Source organism: Hevea brasiliensis, chromosome 17, assembly GCF_030052815.1.
Source record: "Hevea brasiliensis isolate MT/VB/25A 57/8 chromosome 17, ASM3005281v1, whole genome shotgun sequence".
In the NCBI taxonomy this organism is placed as follows: domain Eukaryota; kingdom Viridiplantae; phylum Streptophyta; class Magnoliopsida; order Malpighiales; family Euphorbiaceae; genus Hevea; species Hevea brasiliensis.
This window is the reverse complement of record NC_079509.1, coordinates 4616190-4638323: the sequence shown is the minus strand read 5'-3', so window position 1 is coordinate 4638323 and position 22134 is coordinate 4616190. Positions and strand designations below refer to the sequence as shown.

The window sequence follows — 22134 nt, the reverse complement described above, 5'->3', positions numbered from 1 at the left end:
CTCTAGGTCCATCTTCTCAGATAAGTAACGAAGCATTTTGGAAAAATACTTGGAAGACAACGCTCCCAAGTAAACTTTCTATATTTAAAGGAACAAAAGGTTGTGCTACATACTTAACAAACAACCATTGAAATTATAGTTTTCTTTTAGGAACAATAAGTAGAGGATGTTCCTTCTGCAATGTTATGCCAAACTTTTCGGTCATGTTCAACTCGGCAGGATCCTCACCATTTTCAAGAGACCAATCAAAGCAATGTATTAGAGAGGCCAAAATCAATGGAAGTTGTCTTGTAGCCATTGGCAGTCCGGGGCAAATCCTCCTTCCTGAACCGAAAGGTAGGAACTCATAGTCACGACCCTTTAAGTCTAAACTTGAGCCAAGAAATCTTTCAGGTTTAAATAATAAAGGATCTTCCCAAGCAGAGGGGTCGCGTCCAATTGCCCAAACATTGACTAATATCTGAGAATCTTTTGGAATGGTATAATTCATAATTTCACAATTCTCAACAGCACGACGTGGAATTAAGAATGGAACCGGAGGGTGTAATCTCAGAGTTTCCTTTATGCATGCATTTAAATAAGGAAGTTGAGAAACCTGAGATTCATTTATCAAGTCTTTGTTGATTTCTCTTTCTAGTTCTTCACGAACTTTTTTCATGACTTGTTTGTTCTTGATAAGCTCAGCCACCGCCCACTCTATTGTCGTTGTAGTAGTATCTGTGCCTGCAGTGAACAATTCCTGCAAAATAAAAAGGTGAATATATATCCATTACCATGGTTATGATGAACAACAAATCAAGCAAACAAAAAGAGAGAAATTAAGGTGAAGGAACTGTTTTAATTACATACAATAACCAACCAATTGATTTGATCGTCCTGAAATCCATTTGCAAGAAATACATCCAAGAAATCATTTTTTGGAGCATCTTGGCCATGCTTTTGTCTTCTTTCCTTCACGTAAATTTCCCAAACGTGAAACAATTCTTGAACACATTTTATGCTCTTCCTTCTTAGTCCTTGAGGATCCAACCCAGCAAGCATAGGATAAAAATCAGCTATATTTGGAGTAGTGGCCAATTCCATCATCTTCCAGATAAGATTTTTCAATCCACTGGCCACCTTTTTATCTTCCAAACCAATTAAGTCTTTTGAGAAAAACAGATTGGACAGCGTGTTAAAAACGGTAGCGAACACTACTTCTCCAACATTAACAACTTTTGCTTGTCTATTTAACAAAAATTTTACCATCTGGGCAACTTTCTTCTCTCTCAAACTGGCTTGCGACTCTATTGCTTTGGCTGAAAACAGCTCAGTCCTGCATAAGGCTCGCAAGGATTTCCATTCGTCGGTGCAGTGCGGGGCCCAAACAAGCGATACACGGTCAAGTTCTTGGCTTCGATAGGGAGCTGCTTTTGGCACACATCTACCAGAAAGCAAACGATCATTTGTCCTGAGAATTTCTGCAGCTGCCATCGGAGAAGACCCAACAATGAGGACTCTAGTGCCAAGCCTCAGCGAAATTAAAGGGCCATGAGCTTTGGCATAGTTGGCCATGGAGATATGTGGCATTTTTCCTATATGAAGAAGGTTGCCAACGATAGGCCATGCTTTGGGACCTGGAGGAAGAGGATGCCTTTTCGAGGATGAAGAGCTGAAGTGCTTGAGGATGATAAAGATAAAGGGTACAAGAAGAAGTAAAAAGGGATGGGTGAAGAGATAAACAACTCTCGTCAAAGCTATGTGTGTTTGATCCATATCCCTGGAGAATATTGTAACTTAAAGGTTTTTTCTTTTCGAAAGGTATGAACTTTGATATCAGAAACACACAATGAAGAAACTGAATTCTGTAATTGTATTAACCAAGAAATGAAATTATAAATATACAAAACTAAGCTTGTGAAAAGAAAAAAAAAAAAGTCAACGAAGTGCTTGTATATTCTGCTCAATGTTTAATCAGATACATAGTACTGCCATACCAGCTGTCACTACAATATAATAAGCAGCAGGCAAAATTAAGGCAACAAAGTCAACAATATCATCAAAATCTATTGGTTGATTGCATGAAATAATTTCTACTAACGGTCAATAAATTAAACTTCAAATTGGCGGCAGCCAAATATCTTATATATACTAACAAAAGGCTGTGGTACCTTTGTTGATTATCGCAAAAAACAAAAGGCGATGCTACTTTTATTTTTTGGAAGGTAAGTCAACAACCAATCCTGACGACATCTCATGACCTTACCAAAGATGCTTCATGTACTTTAATTTCTTCTTTATTTTTCTAGATTGATCAAACCCATCTTTCTGATCACTCTGTTTTTGAAATTTCTTTTTTATTTTTTATTCTCATTTAATTTTATTTTTGGGAATGATCAAATACATGAAAAAGACGAAGAATAACTCCCTAAAAATGAATACTTCATGCAAGTTATGGTCCATGAAGTGTTAACAGCGTAAAAGAATGCAAATTTCCAATTCCTTAATTTCAGAGGGATCTACACCTATAATCTTCAAAGTAGGAGATGAGCATGACTTGAGTATCCCATAAATATGGAAGACATGCTTCTCCATGCTGAGGCCAATGATCATTGATAAAGCACCAAGACAGACATCACGAAGTTTTATCATGACTCTATGGAGAAAATATGAGCTGTAATCACTGGAACCTCAGAAAGGAGGTGGGAAGAGACCAAGAGTTGATCTAAAAGCCTTTCAAAATGATTCAGTATGATGTTCTCAGTTGCCTTATTTTAATCACATCTTGTAAAATTGAATAATTAATTTGTTTTCTATTAATGTGATGAGATTTTTTGGAGTGCCTGGCAAAGAAAAAGCACTAAATAAAGCAGCAATAAGATCGAAGATAACTGTACTGGAAAGGAGATGAAAAAGAAAAACTTTCCCCATGGATGCTTCATCATCTAGAAAAGGGGGAAAAAGGCTAAGAAAGGATACGGACTGCAATCGGCAGAGGATGGAAGAGAGGAGAAGTCGACGAGGGAAAAGAAAATGAAAAGAGACTTGGGTTCGTGAAAAGCTTTTGTCAAGTGTGATCGATGGATGGATGGCTATAATTAGTTAGAATCGAACGGCCAAGATTGGTTTAAAACCGAGTCGGGATTGAGGATTCTCGACCTGATTTTTTTATTCGGTTTTTAAAATTTTTTTATTTAAAATCAAACTGAATAAATTAAAATATATAAAAATTAAAATTAAACTGATTTAAGTTATTTAAAAATTAGACTAAATTTTAAAATTAAATCAATTCTATCAATTTTTTTTTTTTTAGTTTGAACTAAATTATGCTCGGTCTAACTTCACGTTTGGGCTTATAAGAGGCTACTGAAGGCTCCCAATCCCAGTGACCCAAGTATAAACCCAACTTCAAAAAGTACAGTTAAAATGGTGCTAGCGTAAACAAAACAATTTTTGTCACTCAGTTCAACGTTATAATATTATAATGGTGCAATTTGGAGTACTTAGCATTTGGTATTTAGGAATGACAGGTACTGTACCTGAACTTGATCCAATATTAATAAGATATATTTAAAGAATATATAATTAAATTTAAATAAATTTAAATTTAAAATTTAACATCCGTAATAGATTTTGATTTTACATACTGCGTATCTATTATTTTAATAGATTTATATAAATATTTAATTAAATATAAAATATATTTTTTATTATAATATTTATAAATTTAAATATTTTATAAAATTATTAAATTTTTAAAATATAAATTATTAATAAAAATAAATTTTTATATAAATTATTAATTAAAATATATAAAATTAAATACATTCGAGTATTTTTTAAAATAATAATTAGGTTTAAGATGAATTCAAATAGTTTAAATTAAATTTTAATTAAATTTAAAATGAGTTTAAGTATATTATTATATCATGGTTTAATTTTAATAAAAAAAGTTAAACTCAAGTTGCTCCAAACTCTATTTTCGAGCACATTTTATGCGAAAATTAGATACTTATAACTTGTTTAACATTTAAATTGGAGTTAATTTTGATATTATATTAATAAAATAAATAAGATTTAATTTTTTAAAAAAAATTATAAGAGAAAAATTACTCAAATTATATATGAAATATTTTTATTTAATATTCAATCAATATATGCGACTTAATAATTAGAAAAATATTCTAAAAAGAACATGCTAAAGGAGAGATATATAATCCAATTGCGTTGGTATAAGATTATAAAATCCCAACCATCAGCCCATTTTCTCAATCCTTTGCATGAAGCCTCCCCAAGACCCCAACTCCATACCATAATGCCATGTTTAATATATGATATAGAATTTTTTTTTAATTACTATTTTTCTTTCTCCGGATCCCACAAAAATAAAAATGTTTATTAATTAATATTTGACATGCATGGTTGGTATTTTTTTTTTTTTCTTTTAAATATCGATCATGAATCAGAGCCATAGTTAGTAAACCTAGACATCTAGGGATTAACAGAAATCTCTCTTTTCCATGTCTCCCCATCGTTGCTGTAAAGCTTAGTTATTAGTTTTTCTGGCACAGCCAACTTGTGTATTAAATATTTTTGAATTTTAATTTAATCAAATCATAGGAGAATGAGTTTGCATAGCATTAAGTGTGAAACAAATTTAAGTTTATAAAATAATACATATATATTGAGTTCTAGTCTTATATATTAGGTCTATATTGTTTAAATTTTTATATAAATAATTAATTAAATATAAAAATATATATTTTTATAATAACATTAAAATTTTTATATATTAATTTTAAAAAAATAAAATTTAAATATTTTATGAAATTATTAATTTAAATTATAAAATAATTAACAAGTTTTTTTAATATATTATTAATTAAAAAATATAAAAATTAAATAAATTCAAGTTGTATTTAGTAATAATAATTAAATTTAAAATAAAGTCGAATAATTTAAGATAATTTTTAATTAAATTTAAGATATATTCAATTATTAAAATTATTATTCAAATTTAAATTGAGTAATTTTATCATTATCACTCGCCTACTATATTTACTCTTTTTGTATTATAATTGAATTTAAATTAAGATTTGACCTAATCCTTAAAATGAATATCATTAATTTTGCCTTATATGAATATATGAATATAAATTTAAGTTCTATAATTACATAGATTTATTAGCAATATTAGATATATATATATATATATATATATATATATATATATATATATATATCATGTAACAAAATATAAAATATATAATAAAATATATTTTGGTAAGAAAAAAAAATCCACATATTGCACCGAGTTCAAGTTGAAGAAACCTTGGAATTACAAAACGTAGAAAACGAGAACAAGAAGAGGCCTACAAGGAACTAAAATTGGCACTATAATAATACAGAGAGAGAGATGAGAATCAGAAACTATTATATTACTGAGTGCATACCCATTTTGTAGACTTACCTGGACGGTGTTTACTGGACTGGACAATTGGCCGAATCCGCTCACTAAGCCATTACTAACTCCCCAAATCCTATTCATACAAATCATATTATTATTATTATTATATAGTTCTAACTCGGTAGACTGGAGGGGCACCATTTAATACTTCAAATCTTGTCCTCTGTCACTTCCCATTTCTCTTAATTTTCCAGCTAATATGAGAACTCTGACCTTTCCAATTTAAAACCATACCTAATTCGTGTATTATACTATAAATTAAAACAAAACTTCATCTTTCTCATGCTCCATCCACATGATCAACTTGATTTAAAACCTATTTCTCTTCAACTCTCTTTCTTTCAACCTTCCATATCCCAAACTTCAATAAATCCACTGATTTTTAAAGGGAGAGGCAGACAACCGAAAATCAACCAGCAGCGCTACTAGGCAAAATCCCCATCCATGGCCAGCGCGGCCTCTAGCCCACAATATCATCCCATCTCCAAGCCCCCCAAAGGCCTTGCCATCAATATCCCTCTCTCCTTTAAAAAGAAGAATCTTTATTCTTTAGCCCTTATCCTCTTTCTCTGCATTTTTTCTTATCTCTTCGGCCTCTGGCAACAAACCAGCGGCGGCTTTACACCCAACACCGCCACCAGTAATACGATTTCAATCCCATGTAACACTCCCAAAACCATCAACACCGCAAACACAAGACAGGAAGAACTGCTAGACTTTGAAAGCCACCACACGGCGGACGATGGAGGAACCACGGTAGCGTCCGAGGTCAAAATCTACCCTCCATGCAACGTGAACTTCAGTGAGTACACCCCATGTGAAGACACTCGAAGATCACTGAGATTTAGTAGGCGCAACCTGATATACAGAGAAAGGCACTGCCCAGAAAAAGATGAGAAAATAAAGTGCCGTATTCCAGCTCCTTACGGTTACAAGACCCCGTTCAAATGGCCGGCGAGCAGGAACTACTCCTGGTATGCGAACGTGCCTCACAAACACCTTACGGTGGAGAAGGCAGTGCAGAATTGGATCAGATACGAGGATGATCGTTTCAGATTTCCTGGGGGAGGGACTATGTTTCCTAATGGTGCCGACGCGTACATCGATGATATTGGGAGGTTGATCAACCTCAAAGATGGTTCTATTAGGACTGCCATTGATACCGGCTGTGGGGTAAGCTTCATGGATATTTCCTTTTGTTAAAAAAAAAAATCATTTTCTTTATTTGATTGCGTATGAATATTTTATTCATATATGATGAATATTTTATTCATATATGTTAATATATATAAAATCTTAACTTATATGTGTTAAGCTAGTCTTTAATTTTGACATACTAATTCCGGTTTAATATAGTAATGTATCTAATACAATTGGAGAAACTCGAAGAAAAATCCGACGAGTAAAACTTTAATATGATTTGTCTTTTTGAATTTTGATATGATCCCAAAGTAGAGCTCGACCTATAATTTGTGAAGAAATTTAGTTTAAGTTGTTTCAGTCAGAAACCGGCTCCCAGCTATTATATCCAAAAGCTTTGGCATTAGTGATGGTAATATTTTATTCGGATTTCGGAAACATATTATCGAGTTCGAAGCCTTGATATTTGTAACAATGCAGGTTGCAAGTTGGGGTGCCTATCTTCTGTCACGTAACATACTAACATTGTCATTTGCACCGAGGGACACCCATGAAGCCCAAGTGCAATTTGCCCTAGAAAGAGGAGTTCCTGCTTTAATCGGAGTTCTCGCCTCCAAGAGACTTCCATACCCATCTAGAGCTTTTGACATGGCTCATTGCTCTCGCTGCCTTATTCCATGGGCTGAGCTTGGTATATACCATCACCTTTTTTTCAATATCAAATTAATTTAGACGCTTGTACAAATCATTTTATTATATATTTTTTTATATTCAATTTTAATCGAGAATGAATTTGAAATTCCATTATTCTAAAAATAATATTATTGTATCACTAAATTAAGTCTCAATGAACAGGAGGATTGTATTTAATTGAAGTTGATCGAGTTCTCCGGCCTGGTGGCTACTGGATTCTGTCTGGCCCTCCGATCCGTTGGAAGAAATATTGGAAAGGCTGGGAGAGAACACAGGAAGATTTGGACGCTGAACAGACTAAAATTGAGAATGTGGCTAAAAGCCTGTGCTGGAAAAAGTTGGTAGAGCGAGGCGATATCGCTATATGGCAAAAACCACTCAATCACTTAAATTGCGAAGTTAACAGGAAGATTACACAGAATCCAACCCTCTGCCCAGCAAATCAGGATCCAGATAAAGCTTGGTGTGTCTGCATTTCCATAGCAAAGATTTGAATATATATATTTAATTAGCTTTCTTTTAAGTTCAAAATCATCTTTCTTCATCAGGTACACAAAATTGGAGACTTGTTTGACTAATTTGCCGGAGGTATCGGACAATGAAGAAGTTGCAGGTGGAAAATTGAAGAAGTGGCCTGAGAGACTGAATGCTATCCCACCAAGAATCAGTAGAGGAACTGTAGAAGGAGTGACAGCAGAAACTCTTCAGAAAGACATGAAGTTATGGAATCGGAGAATAACATATTATAAAACCGTGAACAATCAATTAGGACAAGCTGGAAGGTACCGTAACCTTTTGGACATGAACGCTTACCTGGGTGGATTTGCTGCTGCTCTAGTTGATGACCCAGTTTGGGTAATGAATGTGGTTCCTGTTCAAGCCAAGGTCAACACTCTTGGAGTCATTTACGAACGAGGATTAATTGGAACATATCAGGATTGGTAAACTACTAAGCTAGCATTAATTCACACTCATATAGTTAATTGGTTTGATCAATTTACATAACAATAAAACTTGGAGCTAGTGCCTCACGATCTTCCCCGGTTTTGTCCTTTTTGTTTGGCAGGTGTGAAGCAATGTCTACTTATCCAAGAACTTACGATCTAATTCATGCCGACTCTGTGCTCAGCCTCTATCAGGGCAGGTAAATTCAAGTTCAGTAAGATTGTTTAGTAATTGCATATTTTAATTAAGAATACCGAACACATTGTACGTGGGGACTTCACATGCCACAAAATTAGCTTCCTTAGTTTGCTCTTGAAATTCATGCAAGCTAAGAGCTGACCTGCATGGGTGCATGTAACAGATGTGAAATGGAAGATATTTTGTTAGAGATGGATAGAATTCTGCGGCCTGAAGGGAGTGTGATCTTTAGAGATGATGTTGATATATTAGTGAAAGTCAAGAGAATAACTGATGGATTAAACTGGGATAGTCAAATTGTTGACCATGAAGATGGACCTCTTCAAAGGGAGAAGCTTCTTTTTGCAGTGAAGTCTTACTGGACAGCTCCTGCTACCCCTGATCAAAATTAATGGCTGTGTATCTTCTTAGGGGCCTTCAATATTTAATTTGCTTCGTTTTCAGTTAGATTCTTATTGTTGTATTTTTCTTCCTCTTTTTAATTTATAAATTTTAAAGGCAACATGCACCATTTCACATGTTTAGAACTGTCCAAATTATTAATTGTACACCTCCTGAATTGGATATAGATCAGCCTCTTAATTTTTCCTTTTTCCAATATTTGTATTCATTAGTAGTATTACTGAATCAATGTTATATCTTAATATTTGGTTGTTTGTGGATGAATATAATCTGCTTCTTTTTATGACTTTTTTTTTTTTTTGGGATAGGCTTCTTAATTTTATGACATTAATGTATTTAATACTAAAGATTTTATTTGATAAAAAATAAGATTTATAATTAAATTGTCATTGATTTTTATCCATTCAATTACATATCTTATAATACTCATTTCTTAGAGGTAAACTCACTAGCAGAATTGCAAGTCTATAAGATTAGAAATATTTTAAAGCTCAGAATGACAACAAGAAGTTATCTGCAAGGCTTTATTATTTGATCTTCCTTAACCATAAAGACTTTTGGTGGCCAACACAATAAAGATGAGCTCAGTACTTGTATTAGGTGACTCACGTGAAGACTCAACCTCATATATCGTGGCACCGACTATAAATTGAGCTAGAAAACCTTAAAATTAAAACAGAAGAAGTAGACACAAAACTGATCGGAAATGGCAGCTCTCAAGTCCCTGATCTCTGTCTCTGTGAGGTCGCAAGCAGCAGTGCTTGTCCTGTTCATAGCAGTTTCGGCGCTGACCCACCTGGGTGAGTCGCAGAGCTGCCCAAGCCAGCTGAACACCCTGAATGTATGTGCACCATTTGTGGTGCCTGGTGCCCACGGCAACCCTAGTACTGAATGTTGTAACGCGCTCCAGTCGGTTCAGAATGACTGCCTCTGCAACACTTTGGCCATCGCTGCCCGCCTTCCATCCCTGTGCCATCTCCCATCTCTCAATTGTGTGAACAACTGGTACACATCCTTTTTTTTTAGTTTGAATTCGTCATTTTTAAGCTTTATAATTTCTTTTCCTATCGCATGCAGATATAAAATTTGTTGACTCATCGTATCGTTTCTGTAATATTTGCAGATTAGGACGAAAGTGAGCAAGGAATATAAAAGTCATTACGGCGTCGTGTTGTTGCTTTAAAATTTTCGTTTCAACTCAGTAATGTATCCCGATCTGCTGCCAAGCAGAACCTTTCTTCTCATGTTAAAGAAATAAACAAACAGTGCTTCTCCATTTGGAGAGGCTTCTGTTCTCAACTTTATAATAATATTAATAGCAGTCATTGGCATGTATCCCATAAAGTTGACATCAATAATATGGATTTAAATAATCTTTCAGAGTATGATAACCAAAGCAATTTCTGCTTTGGAGGACTAGGAGTTGCGTACGTACTTCACATGGGTATGAGAAATTATAACCATTAACCACAATAAATTAAAACACCATATATTAAAATTTTTTTTATATAATTTCTAATGTGCAAGTCACTCCATCCATTTATTATACTTTACATTGCACTTTAAGAAATTACCAAAATAAATAACTATTTCAACTTGCCAAAGTCACCTCTCAAACTCAACACCAAAATCAAATGCTACATGGGTGCCAAAATCAAGGGCAATAATATAAAAAATAATCCAGTGCAAGATGGCATCATGAGCAAACAAAATCTCTAAAAGTAATGTCAATCAAAACTAGTTTAATGAAAATTATTTCAAAGATTTATCTTCTTTATTACACCATGATTTAGTTGACATTTTTTTTATTCATATTTTTTTTAATTTAGTACTCCTCTGAGCTTTTTCCCCGTTCTTGCCATTACAAAAAAATATTAACTCAATATCAAGATGGAGAAAAGAAATTCAACCCGAACTCTTTGTACTCATACTCGCTATTGAACCTAAATTTAGTATTAGATCAATATCCAACGGTAGAAAGCATCGGTCCAAGCTAATATTTATCAACTATAGACGCCAAAGTTAATCTCTTCTTCTTAAATTAATTTCTATTTCCTTTATTGTTTGTTGTCTTGCCGAATTATTTTTTCTTTGAAAAAAAAAATTCTCGAAAACATTACAAGACAAAAGCAAAGGCCGGCCCATTACCAGCAGTCTACTCTATCAAGCCCATTACAAAACTCAAACCCAACAAACCCTAACTAGAAGATGACTAAGATCATCATGCTCTTGGGCAAAGTAGCGCGGCGACCACCCGTGTCCCTTGTGGATCAACGACTTGCCGAAAACGGGGAGATCTCCTTAGTTGAAATAATCCTCAAGGAAATCATGCTAAGCCAATCAATAGAAGGAAGAAACTTTAATCCAGACAATCACAAGACCCACAAGGACAAACCCGCCCTCCGAGCAAACACATATTATACAATAATTTTATCAGTCTCATCATTATTAATAATTACATGTATAATGATGGTATCAAATAAAAATTCACAAGTAAGGAGAAAAAGGCGATTCCTTGTCCGAATGAGGCAAATGAAAGTCACTTGCTGGCATTGTAAGAGGACTCTCTCCTCAGGAAGCTAAAAAAAAATGGAGAGAAAATTGACTTAAAGTAAGAAATTATATTAAAAAAAAAAAAGAATTATATAAAGAATTTTTTATTAATTTAATTAATAAAAAAATAAAGAATAATTAAATTAAAATAAATAAATGCGTAGAGCAACAAAGTAGACACTATAATACAGATAGATACTTTATCCCCAGCGAGGGGTTTAGCTTTGCGGTTAAACATCGAACCGGAATTGGTTATCCCCAACGAAATCCGATGACCGAAACACTGGAATGCGAATTCCCAATCTAGCACCACCAAAACGGAATAAACCTATGAGCTCCGGTTCCCCTCCCTTCTCTGTATCTCGCTCACAAACAAACTCTCTCTGTCGATGATTTGAAGCTCTGAGCTGCAACCCTAAAAACAAGTACAGGCTCTGGCTATGCCTGTTTCCTTTTGCTGTGTCCAACTTATAGAAATGTAGTTTATTGTATTCGGGTTCTTTGAATTTAGATTTTTTCAATTAACCAGAGAGCTAAATGAAATGCATGCTTGGCTTTAGAGAAATCACAGTAAGCACAATGTCCAATTTGAGCCATAGAGACTATTTTTTAGTACATGATGTCAACTCAGTGAGTTATTTCTTGAGAATTGTTATGGTTCTTCATCGATGTCCCACCAAAATTGCTGCCTTAACTGGCCGTTAACTATTTAATAAGAAGAATACATCAACTTTAGATACTCACTTTCCAATTGTATAATTCAGTAGGACACTTTCTGTTTTGCATATCCAATGAATAACAATAGCCTAGACTGTATAGGATAAATATTATATGGTGAAACAGATATTTTGGTTAAGGCTTGGTGGGAATTATTTATTTTATGTGCAATCTTGGATTCAATGACCAAGACATGAATAGAATTTGTGTATATAAATGATCGTTTGAGATGAATTTATTGCTGCTTATATTTTGAAAAGTGAGCTGGATAGTGTTTAGCGTAGCCCTTCATCTTAATTGAAGCTTTTAATTAAGAAACAAGACGCAAGAGCAGCATAAAGTTATCTATCTAAATGAGATTTCTTAATTTTATGAGTTCAAATTTTGTGTATGCTCATTACACTGTTGTAGACTTGTTGTATATTTCTTACCATGAGGTTTATCATGATTTTTCATTTTTTTCTTTTTATCCTTTGATGAGAATATGTTTTATTGATGTCTTCCTCTTTGAGTGAAGGTAATGAGTAAGGATGAGGATGACTTGGGTAGCCCTCATGCTGAGGACATGGATGTAGGACTCCAAACATCAGACAAGTTAGACTTAAACCTGGATCAGGACTGTCTCAGTCCAAATGTGGCTCAGGTTACTGGAGCTTAATGCAGTCTCTCCTCCAAAGATGATTAATTACAGGTAGGTTACTAAAAATTGGTACAGAGTTTGAATCTGATGAACATGCTTAAAATTTTTACAACAAGTATGCCAAATTTGTACGTTTCAGCGTTTGAAAGGATTGGATAAACAGGAGTAAGGTTCATGGTCTAGTGGTCTCCATAAAGTTTACTTGCTCTAAGGAAGCGTATCACCGGAAAGACAAGAGAGATGCTAATGTGAAGAAGCACAGAAAGGAAAGAAGAACTGATTGCTTGGCGCACATGATCATTACTCATCAACCTGATGGTAAATTCCGGGTTACTCATTTTGAAGCAGAACACAATCATGACAATATAAACCTTTGATTATTAACATTACCATTTCAGAAGGAATTATGTGTTGAAGCTGCTGAAGCTGACTTGCCCAATAATTTGGGAACAGAGTCATATTCTGCCTTCGAGTTAATGAATAGACGAGTTGAAGTAGGTGAGTATATGGCAATGGATTTCAACAATTACCTACAATCCGAAAGGATGAGCTGATGAGAGATATGGAAAGGGAAGAAGGAGGACACTTACTGCTATATTTTCAAAGGCAGCATTTTGAAAACCCAACATTCTTTCATGCGATACAGGTTGATATAGATGACAAAATAAGCAACATTTTTTGGGTTGTTGATAAAATGCTAGTGGACTACGACCATTTTGGACTTCGGTGATGTCATTTGTTTGGACACAACTTACCAAACAAATAAAGATATTCAGCCATTTGTACAGATTATAGGAGTGAATCATCACAATGAAGCTATAATTTTTGCCGCTGCATTTTTGTTTGATGACACTGTTGAATCTCTTAAGTGGCTATTTAGTTCCTTTGTCGAGGAAATGTCTAGAAAGAAGCCAAAAGTTATTCTCACTGATCAGGTTGCGGCAATTGTTGAAGCAATTAAATCTGTCTTGCCAGAAACAAGCCATTGTATCTGCGTTTGGCAGATGTACCAGAATGCTCTTAACCAACTTAGCCATGCATTGAAGGATACTGAACTTTTTCCAACGATTTTAGAAGTTGTATCTATGATCACAGTGATGAGGAGGATTTCATTCATGCCTGAGAGGCTTTGCTGAATAAATATGGCCTTCAACAAAATGAGTGGTTAAGATGGATGTTTAGAGAAAGAGATAAATGGGCTGTCGTATATGGCAGGAATATATTTTTTTTATCAATGCCAAAGGCTTTCATGTGGCTGAAGATTTACATAACAACTTGAGAAGTAACTTAAACTCTGATCTAGATGCACTCCATTTTTTCAAGATTTTTGAGAGGATGGTAGATCAGCAACACAAAGAAATACAAGCTAATGATGAGCTGACTAGATGCATGCCAAGGTTAATGGGGAATGTAGTTTTGCTAAAGCATGCAAGTGATATTTACACGCCAAATGCATTTGAAATATTTCAGAGAGAATATGAGAAGTGTTTAAATTTTGTTGTTAGCCAGTGCAGTGAGAGTGGCCTTTCGCTTGAAAACATTTGGGCGAAGTAGAGAATTTTCTGTCACATTCAATCCATCAGATGATACAGTCATTTGCAGTTGTATGAAATTTGAAAATGTAGGATTTCTGTGCGGCCATGCCCTGAAAGTACTTGATAATAAGAATATAAAGGTGGTTCCCTCCCAATATATATGAAGAGATGGACAAAAGATGCAAGGATTGGAGGTATGCAAGAAAGCAAAGAGTTCATTGCACAAGAACAACCCAAGTTGGTTGCAGCTAGCAGGTACAAATCTTTGTGCGACAGAATGCTTAAAATTGTAGCCAGAGCCACTGAATAGGGAAAGCATTTCAGTTCGCTTCAAGACAACTCAATGAAGTGATTGAAGAAGTGGAGAAGATTTTGACGTTAAAACCTGAGGCGGCTCATGGCATCACCTCAAGTAGCATTGCTGCAAATGGCTCTGAGAGTGAAAATGCGGAGATATTCTTGGATGAGCGAGCAGCTGCGGATTAGGATGAGGACAACAGACTAGCAGGAATAAAAGACGAGGGTGCTGCCCCTGATGGCTACCTACTGAAATATATGAAAGAAAAAGACCCTAAGAAAAAAGGATATCCGAGTGCACTACAACCCGCCGTGGCACCCCATTTACAGTTAATTTTGTTTCAAGTCCCCCACAAGCACAACCACAAGCATGTGTTTCAACAGAAGCCCCAACATCAAATCCTTTGCTGAAGGTGATTCTCAGTTGTTGATCACGAAAGTCATGCTTGCTTTGTCTATTGTCTTTTATTTCCTAGGTTTTGTTACTCAAAATTATGTGATCTTCCATGTAAATTATGTAGGGTTTGTATAATTTTGAGTCTAATCAGGAGGTTCAGTGCATGTACCAACAGCAGAATCCAGTCATAAGCAATCAAGACAATCCTAATCTATACCAGCAATCAAACTTTTACTCTGACCAGCATGAATTACCTCACCAAACTCCATTACTTCAGGTATGTTTGATTTATAAATTCTTTGTCATGGGTGAACCCTTAATCTGTAGCACATTCCACGCGTCCCATGCAGAAGAATGCTCAGTCGAGATTGGTGATGGATACTAGACTTTAAAAAATGGATTTGAGTTGGAATGTTAGTTTTCCTACCTAATTTCTGAGATTGAACTTATTTCTTGTGCTGGTCATTCTGCTTTTTATTTATTTATTTATCTATTTGTAGGCAGTGGATTTCGATCCCCAACGTCCACAAACATCTTCATTCATTTTGTATGATCAAAAGATACAGAGTTTCAAGCACATCTTACCTTTGATCCAAGTAAAGATGAGGAATATGGCTTGACATTCTTTGTCCCTTCTCAAATGTTATTCTGCAGCTGTACTTTTTTTTTTTTTTTTTAATCTTGTGAGTGAGTTTTATTATTATAATGTTTCCTCCTGTATAGTCTTGCTTATCACTGTATAGTCTTACTTATCTTCCTCTCCTGTATTAATTGCTCAATAGAAAACCATCTTTTTCTCTACTCAAGTATATTTTCCCGTAATAAACATGTTCTAATTTTTGAACGGATAATGTGCTGAAGGACAGCGTCCTTGTATAGCAAGCTGGCACAATCATCGAAACAGCAGGTCTACCATTGTAAAATATTTCTTGTGTAAATATATGTAAAATTGTTTATCCAATCATTTTATAACCAGAAAGTTTTATTTTACTATTGTTCCTATCATTATCATTGGCCTTCCCAACATTTCAACATAATATCTCGCGGTACTATGAGATCATCTCCACTGTAAATGTTGAGTACTAGTGAAAGAGCGAACAAAACAAATCAGCAATCATTCGAATTTTCATGTTTATCAGAATATAACACTGTTTGGCGGTAAACTGCTTAGGATAAGACCCCTGTAACAAGCCATGGCAGACAAATTTTGTCGTCTTCATTTCATTTCTCCACTGTTGTAAACTTAAATGGATGTCTGAAAAAAACAAAAACTTAAATGGATGTGAGGCTGAATAATATATATTTAAAATTTGTATACGCTTTATTTTTTAAATTATGAAATTTTAAGTTCTCGTTAAAATTAAAATGTATTAAAAAATAATAATATGTATTAAAAATAAATAATATGCTTATATAAGAGATAAAAAAAAAAAGATAAAGAGTCAAAAATTTGTCGTGGAGTTCGGACCGGGGGTGGGTTCCCGCAGCTATAATGCCATGCAGAAAGACAAGCGCGTACGTGCAAAGTCTATCCACGCGCGTCAAACTGAGACCCCTAATTTCCTACTGGCTTTGTAAAATATTACGTTTGAGAAATTATTAATTATTAAGTATATTAAAAAAAATATATATATATATATATATATTATTTTTAATAATTATATAAAATTTATTTTTTATAGAGCTCATTTTTCATATTATAAATAAGATCTATTTTTATATGAGAGATTGCCCTTTTATAAGTTACTTCTCGGTCCCCGGGTTCTCTATTCTCGTTCTTCAGCTCACTCTCTCTCCACTAATGTCGTTCACTTGCCAAATCATTTAAACTATGAGACATGGGATTTTTCCAGCGACTTTTTGGCTCTAAAAGGGCTGGGCCTTCGCCGCCCGCCAAGGAGAAGAGAAGGTGGAGCTTCGCTAGATCTTCCAATACGATTCCGTCTCAGTTCAATAAGTATGAATCTGTATCGGGTCCGTATGATGATAATTTGGATGCAAACAAGCACGCCATAGCTGTTGCAGCGGCCACTGCGGCAGTTGCCGAGGCAGCACTCGCGGCGGCTCAAGCAGCAGCAGAGGTCGTGAGATTAACTAGTGTTGGCCGCGGCGGTGGTGGGAGAAGTACTGCACCAGGTCAAGCCAGTGGGAGTGACCATCGGCGAGAGGAGGAACTCTCCGCGGTCAAGATACAGTCAGCGTTTCGTGGTTATCTGGTTAGCGTTTCTGCTTTACTTCTTTCATTCTAATTCCATAAATACCCTTTGAATGTCAAGTCGATTATGTTGATTCGCTGGTTTGATCCAGGGCCTTTTTGTCATTCAACCCGCCCATTGGCTGGTGGAAACATTGGGAAGTGCAAATAACGTGATATTTGAAATTCGAAATTACACATTCTTTCAAAAACCAAAAAGTTGTATTTTGAATTCCGTTGAAAATTTAGCTTTTTGTGGTCGGTAGCAAAAGCTGCAATTCCTTTATTTGAATTTTCATTGAAAACAACAGCTGTTATGGTGGGTCTAAAATATGGGAAAAAAAAATTGAAAGGCCAATAAGTTGCGCCGACGGGAGTGGTGGTTGTGATCTCAGCATCTGGACTAGAAGAGAAGCGATTCTCTCTCTGTGTTGGTTAGCATCAGCAACATGGCATTGTTATGGGGATAAAAAAATCATTAACGTCATTTATTTCAAACCTTTTATCTTGCACGTGCCATATCCTCACACGTACCTACTCTTCTTATGTCATCATCTGTAAAGTTGCCACCAGACAAACTTTCACACGTTCTTTTTGTGATGCGTTAACTAGTTATCGAGCTACAGCGTGCAAGGCTTGTCTTCGGCCTTTTTTTTTTATATAAAATAATAATAATAATAATAATAATAATAATAATAATAATAAAATTTTTTATATTTTCTAGCTAACAACAAGCAGACAGTGATGGAACGTATAATTGTAGCGTTTGTTGACCGTAATCCAATGGAGTATGTGAAGCATGTGAGTGTCTTGCGCTGTTTGTTGAGTGTTGGCCATAGTCCTATTTCATTATTCATTCTGATTCTGAACTTAGTTAAATAGTTTTCATTCTGATTCTGAACTTAGTTAAATAGTAACTTTTCTTTATGGATTGTAATATTGTATTATGAATCGTCAAGTGGACACTGCGATCATGATGATGGCAGTTTTGGTTTGCTGGGACATGCATTATATACAGGTCGACGGGCCAATTTCTTCTTTGATGAGTTGGTTACATTTCTTTTATTAAAACAGTAATCGCTACTGCTATTAATCAATGATCTTTACTATCAACTTTTCGGGTAACTTTATATTTTAGCCTGAATTTTTAATTTATTTTGGTTTTTCAATTCTGGGGGTTAGATTTTTCTTTCTTGGGAAGCTCTCTTTTTTTACTTGTTCACTGAATATTTTAGCCTTTATTCATTTCATTTCATTTTACAACTTTGCTAATTAACTAATAATAATAATCTTATCATATTTGAACTTTCTTCCCATAGTAAATCAACGCCAGCTGAAATGTAAAAGACAAATAGCAAATTCTTTTTTCCTAGGATTTCTGATTTCACATGCGCAAATGGAATATGATTTTGCATATGACTTTATTTTTCTATTCAGTTCTGCTTTCCCATCCAAGTCCTGCTGTTGTCTTTCCCTTATTTTTAAATTTTGACGCGTTGTGACACAGATTTCACTCCTCTTTTAGTAAGTGCATGCCTCCCGCTATTCAAATTTCATGTTAATCTGGTCAAAATCATACTAAATTCCTGGATTATGGTGCCAGTGAACTTTGGGGAGTTCAAAAAATTCCATACTAATCCTTTTTTCTTTCATTGGAGAGGTACTTAGCAGCCAAATGATAGCACCATGCCTTTTTTCCCTTTTGGAAATCTCAATAGCCACTTCAGAATAAGGGCTCGCTTGGTTGAAGTCAACCACCTTCATTGTTGATTGAAAAAATATAGACCATAAAAAAGACTTCATTTTTTGTATGGGATGCTAATAAAGATGAATAACATTTTTTATCAGTATCAATTTAGACTGGGTTATGCATAATACATACTCTTTACCCATGTATGTAAATTCATGTCATTGTTATTGGAATGTTTTGATTAATCCAGATAAGAACGAGTTGGTGTTTTTTCTTTTTTTTTTTCTTTTTTTTTTTTTTTTTTTTTTTTTGTGAAGGCTAGAAGGGCACTAAGAGCATTGAAAGCACTAGTAAAGCTTCAAGCATTAGTGAGAGGCCACATTGTGAGAAAGCAAACAGCAGACATGCTTAGGCGAATGCAAACTTTGGTGAGAGTGCAGGCTCGAGCCTGTGCTAGCCGCACTCACGTGTCAGAATTACGGCATTCATCTACCAAGCCTTCTCAGTCACGTCATACTGTAAGACATTTTTCTTTTTTGCTTATTTGTTTTTTTTTTCCATGATTTGGCTTCTTTGTCTAGTTAGAAATTAGACCTTTCAGTGGCTTCTGTTAGGCTGTTCCCTGTGAGGTTGGTTCTTCTAATGTTTCCATTGAGCCTGAACTATTCTTGATATACATGTATATTTTTATATGTAAGAGATCATAAGTCCACTTAATTAAACGGGAAGTTAGTTTCTTTGCTTAGGGAAAAAAATTGAAATTTGTCTTAGTAAGTTGGGCAAAGTATTCAAGGATTTCAGCATGATGAAAATGCCTTCTTCATGCTTATTCTAAATTTTGAAAGCAATTGCAGCTGTTTGGTACATGGTAGTTTTATTTAGTTTCAATCATTATTCTCCTCAAGTAGTCTGAATCGTAGTAATGGTCCTTGCAGATGGTATGAAAGGAATCTGAATTATTCTCAAAGTTATTATATCCGTCAATCATTTTAAATAGTCATCAACAAAGAATTTCCTTTTTTTTTTTTTTTTAACTCAGTATCTTTAAGCAAAGCCAAGGTCAACCATCAGGTGCAGTTTGAGAGTAGTAAAGGCATTTAAATTTATGATAGGCAGAATTTATCAATGCCAAGAGAACTGCTTCATAATTCAAACCTTTCAGCCAAACTCTTTGTTGTTGAGCCAAATCATAATTTGACTTGACTGGAATATTTCAAGCTCGTAGAATTGTCCATCTCTAGGTGCATTTAGGCAATATCCATCTTTTAACTATATTTAGTAGCAGTTCCTGCAAGTCCTCATGAGGGTCATCTACTCATGATTATGGTACTAAATTTGATGGGGCCACCATCCTTAAAGTACCATTTAATTGATTTTGTAGACTCTTGGCATTTCTAGATGTACGGAGTGACTTCTTCTAATGTCTAAACCGCATTATTTAGTCTTTTGTGAAAAGGAAAGAGAGCAAAAGAGTTACAGGTGGTCTTCAAAATTAAAATTAAAAAGGAAAAACTAATCTTCAAACAACCAGAAGAGGCTTTCAATTGAGCTTCTAATGCTGTTAATGGGAAAGTATAGACCACTCTTCTAAGATTCTGCAATGTTAAACATACATCAAAATTGTTCTTTTCTTCTCCCTTTTCACTGGGAAATAAGAAAGTTCAGTTTTTCTTTTTCTTAGAATTCTATATATATATATATATATACACACTTAATTTTGCTTTTGAGTGCCAATCCTAATGCTATCAATGGATATTGCCATTCTTTAGGGAATTCTAATTGCATTTGCATTGAATACATGCAGAGATGTTGTTCAAATACAAATCTGAGAGACATCTTTCACCTAGATGAAGCAAAACTAGGTTCAAATTGGTTAGATCGTTGGATGGAAGAAAGTTTTCATAATAGCCATGGTAACATTCCAATGAGAAATCGACACACTGATGATGAAAAGAGTGATAAAATCCTTGAAGTGGATACTTGGAAGCCCCAGATGAAATTTATGGCTTCAGATCACAACAGCCAGAGCTTTACAACATTGGACTTGCCGTCAAACTTATCATCAAAAGCAACATATCAAATGCCAACTGTCTCTTCAGGAGAAATTTTATCGTTAAACTCTCTCAAATTTCCCCTCGGAAAAGACGATGCAGTTTTGAGGAATGTGGAGAACAACCCTTATGTGTTTTCCCCATCATACAGACCTGGGAGTAGTGGTAGAAGAGGTCCTTTTACACCCACAAGGAGTGAGTGCTCATGGGGCTTTTTTAATGGATACTCAGGTCACCCGAACTACATGGCTAACACAGAATCCTCTCGGGCTAAGGTTAGATCGCAAAGTGCCCCAAAGCAGAGGCTAGACTTTGAAAAGTATGGTTCAAGCAAAAGGCCTGTCCAAGGGTTTTATGATGCAGACACTATTTCAGAAAGGGGATTTGCTCAACAATCCAACTTTGGAAACAGAGCTTATCCAGCATCTGGGCGCTTGAATAGACTAGGTGTACCGATGTAAGGTGACAACCACTCGTTTTTTTTTTCTTTGTAATTTTCTTTTCCTTTATTAAGTTGTTTCCCCTTCCCATGTGTGGCAGAATGCTATTATTGTAATTATTCAACCATGTTCTCACAAACTATCCTTGCAGAATTGAACTTGTGATTGTACCTTCATTTACTACAGCAATGTTTAATTGTTATCAGAGTTGTGCTCATATTTTGTGTTTATTGTTTCTTAATGTTAAATTTGCAATGCAGCTTTGCTGTTGTGGTTGCACGCATGCTTGCATCGAAACACTATTAATGTGTTCCACTTCCAGCTTCCTCCATTATCACAAGTTCGTTGTTTAGTTATCAGCAACTACTTCCAACTGGTATGTATGAGAAGAATTTCAACCATGCTTTTCTAACTGTGGAAAGTGGAGCCATTATCACCTCAACTTCAGTTGTTGAATCAATGATACTTCCTAACCATGCCATTATCAGCAGAGCAGCTGTACAAACTTCTTCTACAACCCTTTCTTTAATTGTCTCAACTAGCACATATTTGATCATTCACACAAAGTTTCCTATTGAAAACTAAAGAGTATCTGTATCATTATCCCCATGTGCATTCACAGATGGTTAGATAATTTCTCTTGCTTTGTCTATGGTGAATGGCCCCATTTGTCCTATCGGTGATTTGCCTCATATGGTTACATATCGGATTGACAGAGATGCAATATACCACATCTGTCAAATGTAACCTTGGATACCCACAAGAAGCCAATGAAAGACACAGTTGAAGAATGTTG

General features: G+C 34.9%; 4 protein-coding genes and 1 long non-coding RNA gene across 12 annotated transcripts; 4 read left to right on the top strand and 1 right to left on the bottom strand.

Moving 5' to 3' along the window:
• Positions 1-116: 116 nt before the first annotated feature.
• On the bottom strand, positions 117-1812 carry LOC110641330 (probable (S)-N-methylcoclaurine 3'-hydroxylase isozyme 2). The gene is made up of 2 exons (XM_021793003.2): positions 850-1812; positions 117-739 (listed from the first exon to the last, which is right to left on the bottom strand). The coding sequence occupies exons 1-2, from the start codon at positions 1753-1755 to the stop codon at positions 134-136; spliced, it is 1512 nt and encodes a 503-aa protein (XP_021648695.1). The 5' UTR covers positions 1756-1812; the 3' UTR covers positions 117-133.
• Positions 1813-5637: 3825 nt separating this feature from the next.
• Positions 5638-9084, top strand: LOC110641567 (probable methyltransferase PMT16). The gene is made up of 6 exons (XM_021793351.2): positions 5638-6619; positions 7067-7277; positions 7442-7742; positions 7828-8220; positions 8346-8423; positions 8586-9084. Exons 1-6 carry the CDS (start codon positions 5891-5893, stop codon positions 8812-8814), a joined length of 1941 nt encoding a protein of 646 aa, XP_021649043.2. The 5' UTR covers positions 5638-5890; the 3' UTR covers positions 8815-9084.
• A 399-nt stretch (positions 9085-9483) lies between these two features.
• LOC110641390 (stamen-specific protein FIL1) lies at positions 9484-10197 on the top strand. The gene is made up of 2 exons (XM_021793094.2): positions 9484-9829; positions 9948-10197. Coding segments are annotated over exons 1-2 (300 nt in total). The 5' UTR covers positions 9484-9530; the 3' UTR covers positions 9949-10197.
• Positions 10198-11564: 1367 nt separating this feature from the next.
• LOC110641413 (uncharacterized) lies at positions 11565-15764 on the top strand. 7 transcript variants are annotated; one of them, XR_002492287.2, is made up of 6 exons: positions 11565-11802; positions 12612-12785; positions 12874-14979; positions 15088-15240; positions 15314-15376; positions 15464-15764. It is a non-coding gene; the product is annotated as an uncharacterized LOC110641413 (long non-coding RNA). The 7 variants fall into 7 exon arrangements; XR_009145685.1 differs by having other exon boundaries at positions 12874-13052; positions 13133-14979; positions 15088-15764; XR_002492282.2 differs by lacking the exon at positions 15314-15376.
• Positions 15765-16679: 915 nt separating this feature from the next.
• Positions 16680-21972, top strand: LOC110641331 (protein IQ-DOMAIN 23). Of its 2 annotated transcripts, none has more exons than XM_021793017.2 (4): positions 16680-17179; positions 19165-19365; positions 20652-21355; positions 21599-21972. In XM_021793017.2, the coding sequence occupies exons 1-4, from the start codon at positions 16802-16804 to the stop codon at positions 21642-21644; spliced, it is 1329 nt and encodes a 442-aa protein (XP_021648709.1). In that variant the 5' UTR covers positions 16680-16801; the 3' UTR covers positions 21645-21972. The 2 variants fall into 2 exon arrangements, with proteins under 2 accessions (XP_021648709.1, XP_021648718.1); XM_021793026.2 differs by having other exon boundaries at positions 16681-17179; positions 20652-21360.
• The last annotated feature ends 162 nt before the right edge of the window (positions 21973-22134 follow it).

What these genes read in the sequence shown, in the direction of transcription:
- LOC110641330 (XM_021793003.2), bottom strand. Translation starts at nt 1,755, where the DNA reads ATGGATCAAACACACATAGCTTTGACGAGAGTTGTTTATCTCTTCACC. An exon ending in AAATCAATTGGTTGGTTATT is followed by an intron (nt 740 to 849) that starts GTATGTAATTAA and finishes TTTATTTTGCAG; the next exon opens with GAATTGTTCACTGCAGGCAC.
- LOC110641567 (XM_021793351.2), top strand. Translation starts at nt 5,891, where the DNA reads ATGGCCAGCGCGGCCTCTAGCCCACAATATCATCCCATCTCCAAGCCC. An exon ending in TATTCCATGGGCTGAGCTTG is followed by an intron (nt 7,278 to 7,441) that starts GTATATACCATC and finishes CTCAATGAACAG; the next exon opens with GAGGATTGTATTTAATTGAA. An exon ending in CAGGATCCAGATAAAGCTTG is followed by an intron (nt 7,743 to 7,827) that starts GTGTGTCTGCAT and finishes TTTCTTCATCAG; the next exon opens with GTACACAAAATTGGAGACTT.
- LOC110641390 (XM_021793094.2), top strand. Translation starts at nt 9,531, where the DNA reads ATGGCAGCTCTCAAGTCCCTGATCTCTGTCTCTGTGAGGTCGCAAGCA.
- LOC110641331 (XM_021793017.2), top strand. Translation starts at nt 16,802, where the DNA reads ATGGGATTTTTCCAGCGACTTTTTGGCTCTAAAAGGGCTGGGCCTTCG. An exon ending in CAGCGTTTCGTGGTTATCTG is followed by an intron (nt 17,180 to 19,164) that starts GTTAGCGTTTCT and finishes TTTTTTGTGAAG; the next exon opens with GCTAGAAGGGCACTAAGAGC. An exon ending in AATAGACTAGGTGTACCGAT is followed by an intron (nt 21,356 to 21,598) that starts GTAAGGTGACAA and finishes TTTGCAATGCAG; the next exon opens with CTTTGCTGTTGTGGTTGCAC.